Source organism: Diplotaxodon limnothrissa, linkage group LG3 (genome assembly GCF_057381915.1).
Source record: "Diplotaxodon limnothrissa isolate DT_005_m linkage group LG3, D_limnothrissa_male_GT1.1, whole genome shotgun sequence".
Classification (NCBI taxonomy): Eukaryota; Metazoa; Chordata; class Actinopteri; order Cichliformes; family Cichlidae; genus Diplotaxodon; species Diplotaxodon limnothrissa.
This window is the reverse complement of record NC_140598.1, coordinates 62,254,814-62,262,181: the sequence shown is the minus strand read 5'-3', so window position 1 is coordinate 62,262,181 and position 7,368 is coordinate 62,254,814. Positions and strand designations below refer to the sequence as shown.

The following is a 7,368-nucleotide window of genomic DNA, read 5'->3' as shown; positions in this document are numbered from 1 at the left end:
AGGTGGTCTGACCTGCTCGTGTCACACTGTGCTGTCTGTCTGTCTGTCCGTTGTTTTTCTCCTGCAGTGATGTTATGTAGCAGAAAAACAGTTGGATGCTGGAAAAGTGCAGAGCGATGGGTGACGTGTGGAGAACATCACAGTCTGTGTGTGTTCAAAGCCACACTTTGTCCTTTCTGTGGTATAACTGCTGGATTTATTTTATTTCAACACTCAAAAACTGTCAGCAAAGCAAAACTTCATGATTGGATGATCCTGTGTCACGTCCACAGTGTCAAACATGCACAGAGACAGTAAGATAAGATAGAACTTTATTAATCCCTCGGGTGGGTTCCTCTGGGAAATTCGGTTTCCAAAGCACAGCACCGACAGAAGTTACAGAGTTACAGAATGTTATATTTAAATACACACACACACACACACACACACACACACACACACACACACACACACACACACACACACACACACACACACACACACATATAAATACAGAGACAAATATAAATAAAATATACGAAGGGGATAAATAGAATAAATAGGAATAAAAATAAAAATACAAGTGAATTGCACATTTCAAGTATTGAGGTCTATTGCACCATTGACTATTTACAAAAGTATTGCACAAAGGTACACCCACAGATGATTGGATGATCCTGTGTCACGTCCACAGTGTCAAACGTGCACAGAGACAGTGACACCCACAGAGAAACCCTCAGCTTGGTGTCCATTGCAAATCTGCACCTGTTGTCTTGTTTCTACTTTCTTTGTTGAACTCAGAAACTCGAGACTTGAGATGAAGAAAAATGTTAAATAATGGAATAAAAAAAAGATGATTATTAAAAAAAGTAAAGTAAAATTATATAAATAAATGAGGTGATGATATTTCTGTTTACTTTAGAAGTTATTATACACTGTATGCTGTGATTCTGATCTGGGAAACATTAAAGACATTCATAGCCAGACTGCTGACTTTGTGTTTTTATTCAGTCGCCTAACAGAAGTGCAGTAAGAAACGATTTACCCCATCCTGACTTCTTATTTCTTCTTCTATTTACATATTTACCACGTGTTTCAGATCATCAAAGAAATTTTAATGTTAGACAAAGATAACCAGAAGGGTTAAAAAAAACTAGCTGCGCAAGTGATGATAACCAAGGACAATTCATATTCAAAGAGAGCTTATCTGCACCTCAAGTAAACACAGCTATTGTATTAAACTGCCATAATATACACCAAAAAGTGCAGTAGAATTAATGCATGAGGATAGAAGAAGTGGCTTACATCCAGAAGTCGTACCAGTGGCTATAAGAAGCTGGACTGCCAAAGTATACAGAAACATCTGTGCTGAGTATGGCCTGGAAGTCCTGAGGTCAAAATGAGATATATGCCCTAGGGTCGTCGAGAATGACCAAGCTAAGATCCTTTGGGACTTCTAGATACAGTCCAACAAAATGGTGCTGGTTAACCAACCGGACATAGTAGTCGTAAATAAGCAGAAGAAGACAACTGTAGTGAAGAACATAGCGATACCGAATGACAGCAATATCAGGAAGAAGGAACATGAGAAGTGCTAAGGGCTCAGAGAAGAGCTCGAGAAGATGTGGAGGGTGAAGGTAACAGTGGTCCCATTGGTAATTGGAGCACTATGTGCGGTGACTCCCAAGCTAGTCAAGTGGCTCCAGCAGATCCCAGGAACAACATCAGAGATCTCTGTCCAGAAGAGTGCAGTCCTAGGAACAGCAAAGATACTGCACAGGACCCTCAAGCTCCCAGGCCTCTGGTAGAGGACCCGAGCTTGAAGGATAGACCACCCGAAGGGGCAAGGAATTAGATAGAAAGATAGATAGATAGATCAAAATCAAATAAAGAAATAAGTTCAATATCTTAATAGAATTATAATGTTATATTTCTTGCAATTTCTGTTGCCTTCTTGGCAATGTTCCCTCTAATTTTTCATATGTCTGAGCGAACACACAAACTCCCTGAGTGATCCCTTGGACCACTGTGAGCGACATCAGACGTGTGCACTGTGGTCACGCCGGCATCGAATCCATCCAAGTTACATGGTTTATTAAAATAATCAAATTACAGCGTTTACATTTATGTTAGACTACTTTTAATTAACTGCTTTAGCCCATTTACCATGAAAATGTAAAAAAAAATCTTGTTCATGACCTGTGTAGTATGTTAACACTATTGGAAGTAAAAATAACTTGAACTCCAATTTCGAAAACACAACTTTCTTTTTTCTTTTATACAGCTCTGACTTGTATCATGAGTCTGTGGTCTGGGAGAGAGTCCTGTAACTCTCTGTCTACAAAATATAGTAAATAATGACCAATGCTGAGCAATTAATTATATAGTTACTTCTTCAAAAAAGTAACTCAGTTTGGCAAACAACGTTTTTTGCAGCTATTTTTTTAAATGCAGCCAAGGCGTTTTTAAATAAACATTTCAAACTATTTACAGAACAATCAGCTGTTCTGCATCAAATCTGATGCCACACAAATTATTTGTTCCCCTCCAAAAAATAATTTCTGTCCACTATGAGATAAAGGAAAAGAACAACAGCCTGATACCTGCAGGCCTGACAGCAGGAGATGTATCACTCCTGTAACACCTGTAACATTCAGCAGTCGCCTCATTGTTCTGACACACACAACAAAACTACTGACTACACTACACACTAACTACACAAGATTTGCACTAAACGTTGCAAATCTCTCACATCTCAAAGCACCGCCATCACTCCTAAAACTTCCCCCCGTTTCTTAACAACTAGACGCCACGTTGCCATATCATTCTTTGATTGGTCGACATGGTACTTTTTTGGACGAATAGGAAAGGCAGAGGGGGGTGGGGTTTGTTTTTGCTCACAGGTGGAGAGCGCTTTCGAGTGTTTTCCTTATAAAACGCCGTTTTTACCGTTTCTTCCTGCAGTAAATATAAACAACGATAGTATTCAGAAAGAAAACAAAACATTGCAGATGTTTTTATCACAACTCTGGTTTTACGTGGTCTATCAACACAATTTAAAAACTGGTGTAAAGTCCCCAATTTTTCCGTCAATTGTTCCGTCTGTCCTGCTCACATCTCCAATGGTTGTACACGTTGTCATTAACATGGCTTCACTCCACATCAGCCACGCCGCTTTGCCAGCTAAAACACTGGTGTCGGCACATAAGGACGCTGTCATAGCCTGTCAACAACGTTGATTGGCTGCGCATACACGCATTATTGGCTGGACTATGGGATAAGGTGGCATCGTTCCCATATGGGAGCAGCCAGTCACTTACTGACCAACACTGCAAAACAGAATTGTTAAAGTATTAATTTTAATTTCAATTCAGGTTAGATTTTTTTTGGTGCGCAACGCAGAATTTCTGTGCGCAGAGACTGTGCCAGCAGTGCGCAGCTTAGAGGGAACATTGCATAGGCCCAAAAAGTTACAAAATAAGCTACTATCAAATACATTTTCTGTAAACACATCAGAAGGTTATTTATGTGGCAAAAAGTTAGATCTATACAAAATGTTGCAGGGAAACAGAGAAGGAGCTCGTATAGGTTTGAGTTTTATTCACATCTATTGTGCAGGTACAAATAGCAGAGTGGAAAACTTTATATTTTGTGTTTGCAAACATTAATTTATGAAGATTAATTAACATGAGTGTAGCACAAAGTAAAGGTGGAAGCAGTATTCTGACATGACAGTGCAATCAAAACACATTTTGTCACTACAATCTGTGAATAATTGTGACAAACAACTGTCACTTTAATATTGGACAGACTAGTTGTGCAGCCCTAACCTGAAATATGCTGTTTGTTCTGAATGAAAAACGTTAGTCTTTGGTAAACATTTTAATCCCATTTATAGATGCAATATGTTATTTCAGTTAAGACTAAATGTTACCACACGTTCCCATCATTAGAGCGCATTTAAAGTGTGGAGAAGTCTGTGAAGGTTCTCAGTCATCCAGGTCATCGTAGTCTAAGGAGCTTGGAAAGAAAAGCGTCTGGACTTCTTTGAGTTACTTGAAGACGTTTCACCTCTCATCCGAGAAGCTTCTTCAGTTCTAAGGTCAAATGGTGGAGAGTCCAAGCTGTATTGAAGAATTTCTAACTTCATGTAGGCTAAACAGCGGCCTAGAATTAGACTCAAAATCCTGCACTTGCCCAAAATAAAGGGGGCGTTAATGTACCAGATTCTACAGAACACCAGAAATAACTGCTAAGATGGGTCCAACACATCTGAGTTCATGCTGGAGGAACTGTGGGACACACTCTGCCAACCACACTCATATATTGTGGCTCTGCCTTAAACTCTGTGTATTCTGGAGGCAGATATTTGATGCTCTCAAAGACATTTTCCAAGGTAAATATTCCACTAAGTCCTACAGTAGCAGTGTTGGGAAGGATTGCAGAACATATTGACTGCAAAGCCAAAAGTTACCTGCTAAATATATGACTCACTGCAGCCCTAAAATGCATAACTATCAGATGGTTAAAACCAGATATAATCTATGGATCCATGTCTGTCTGATGGAACAAATTACATACTCAGACTACAGAAACAAGTCTTTGAGAAACGGTGGGGACCCATGTTACCTTTCCTATTACAATGAAGAACACCACCTAGTTTTGTGAGCTCTCTCTCTCCACACACACACACACACACACACACACACACACACACACACACACACACACACACACACACACACACACACACACACACACAGCATGTTATGCCAGTTTCAGCTGAAACTATGTTTCAAACCATAATCCGGGTTTTTAGTTCACCATTTATGAGGTTTCAAGAAGAAAATAAAAGACAGATCTGAATGTTTGAAAATGTTTTGGAAAGATTCTGTAAAGATGAGATGAAAAATACTCAAAGGATAAATTTAATTGGTTTATTATTTAGATAAGAATAACAAGCAAGTAAAGGAAGAAACAAGGTAAAATGAAGTAATAATGAAAGAAGTTAAACAAGTAAAAGAAGAAACAAGGTAAAATGAAGTAATAATGAAAGAAGTTAAACAAGTAAATGAAGAAACAAGGTAAAATGAAGTAATAATGAAAGAAGTTAAACAAGTAAATGAAGAAACAAGGTAAAATGAAGTAATAATGAAAGAAGTTAAACAAGTAAATGAAGAAACAAGGTAAAATGAAGTAATAATGAAAGAAGTTAAACAAGTAAATGAAGAAACAAGGTAAAATGAAGTAATAATGAAAGAAGTTAAACAAGTAAATGAAGAAACAAGGTAAAATGAAGTAATAATGAAAGGAGTTAAACAAGTAAATGAAGAAACAAGGTAAAATGAAGTAATAATGAAAGAAGTTAAACAAGTAAATGAAGAAACAAGGTAAAATGAAGTAATAATGAAAGAAGTTAAACAAGTAAATGAAGAAACAAGGTAAAATGAAGTAATAATGAAAGAAGTTAAACAAGTAAATGAAGAAACAAGGTAAAATGAAGTAATAATGAAAGAAGTTAAACAAGTAAATGAAGAAAAAAGGTAAAATGAAGTAATAATGAAAGAAGTTAAACAAGTAAATGAAGAAAAAAGGTAAAATGAAGAAATAATGAAAGAAGTTAAACAAGTAAATGAAGAAACAAGGTAAAATGAAGTAATAATGAAAGAAGTTGAACAAGTAAATGAAGAAACAAGGTAAAATGAAGTAATAATGAAAGAAGTTGAACAAGTAAATGAAGAAACAAGGTAAAATGAAGAAATAAGGAAAGAAGTTAGGAGAGAAAACCCCAACAATCCCCTCTGAGCAAGCACTTGGCGACAGTGGGGAGGAAAAACTGCCTTTAAACGGGCAGAAACCTCCGGCAGAACCAGGCTCAGGAGGGGACAGTCAACTGCCGGGACTGGTTGGGGGGGTTAACAGAGGTGGAGCAAGACGAGGCTACATCAGGTGAGGAAGCAGTAGCGTCTCTCCTCTGGAACAAGTGGAACCATTTTTTCTTTTTTTTCATGCACTTTTCCACGAGCGCTTTTTTCTCCACGATGAGATTTCTCAGCTCGTCGATGGTTTCTGCGTTTTTTTTCTTCAAGTTTCTCACATCTTTGTTCCATCTCTTCCAATGCTGCTTGTTGTTCTTCAAGCTTGTCTTTGAGTTGTTTGGATGTTTCCTCCTGTATCAGCTTGTCCTTGTGCATGTCTGCATTTCTCTGTTGGACCTCTTTGTGCTTGTCTTTTAACTGCTTCTTTCTTTTCTTGATTTCTTGATTTTTGTCTTCATGTATTTTGTCTTCTTGTTGTTTTTGTGACTGCATTTGAGTGTGTTCACTCTTCAAGTTATTGAATTCCACCAAACGCCCCTTAACGAGCTCGGAGTTGTTTCTCGCTATCTGATCGATCCTTTTCTGCATCTGTGAGCACCGTTTCTCCAGTTTGTCCCTTTCTTCTTCCACTTTAGTTGCTTTGTCCTCCAGCTGATTACAAAACTCTTGCAGTTTTAGATTTTTAGACTCAAAGTCCTGGACGATGCGTTTTCCTTCTTTCAGTCTTTCCTGCTGTTGCTCTTTCTGTTGAAGAAGGTCTTTATTTTGGCGCAGTGTTTCATCCAGGCTTTCTTTCAGCATGCGGTATTTTTCCTGCATGCTCTTCAGTTTGTGCTGCATGTCTTGTTGGTTTTTGTCCTGCTCTTCCTTCTGTTGGAGGAATTTATTCTTTTCTTCCACAGCTTCATGGAGCTGTCTTTGGAGGAGCAGATTTTTTCGGTCCATGTATTGGAGATCCCGCTGTATCTTATCAGTCATCGTTTTCTTGTCTTGGAGCTGGTTGGTCATTTCTTTTAGTTCTGCGCGCTTTTGCCTGTTTTCTTTATTGAGGTGCACAATCTGCTCTCGGGCCTGAGCAAACTTGATTCCCCAGCCCTCATTAATAATGTTTATGTCCGGCTGGCGCTGTTGTCTTTCTTCCAGCTCTTTATTTTGGGCTTCCATTCGTCTACACTTGTCCTCCAGTTGACGTTTTTCTTCTTCAATTTGTTGCATTTTTTTCTGGAGAAGGTAGTTTTCCTTCCTACTCTCCTCTAATGCCCTTTGGAAGGATGAGATGCCATTTGGGGAAATTGGCTGGCCACTCCAGGAAGGAGAGGCGGCGTAATCTTTTTGAATTGGTTGTTTTTTTCTTGGAAACATGTTGGAGTTTCTATACGATGACTTTGAAGAGCTTTCCAAATGTTTCTGTGGTGAACGTTTTGTATGCTGCAAACACAGATGCTGCTGAAACGAACTAAAACTTGCTGTTTCTCACCCCTATTTAAGGAAAAACATCAAAGGACTTATGACGTTCTATGACATCATCACTCCAATGAGATTGTCACAAGACGTTTTGGAATGGGGTGTT

General features: G+C 38.5%; 1 protein-coding gene across 1 annotated transcript; it reads right to left on the bottom strand.

Moving 5' to 3' along the window:
- Positions 1-5,924: 5,924 nt before the first annotated feature.
- On the bottom strand, positions 5,925-7,160 carry LOC146636815 (uncharacterized). Its single transcript, XM_085351062.1, has one exon. It carries the CDS (start codon positions 7,158-7,160, stop codon positions 5,925-5,927), a length of 1,236 nt encoding a protein of 411 aa, XP_085207188.1.
- Positions 7,161-7,368: the final 208 nt, after the last annotated feature.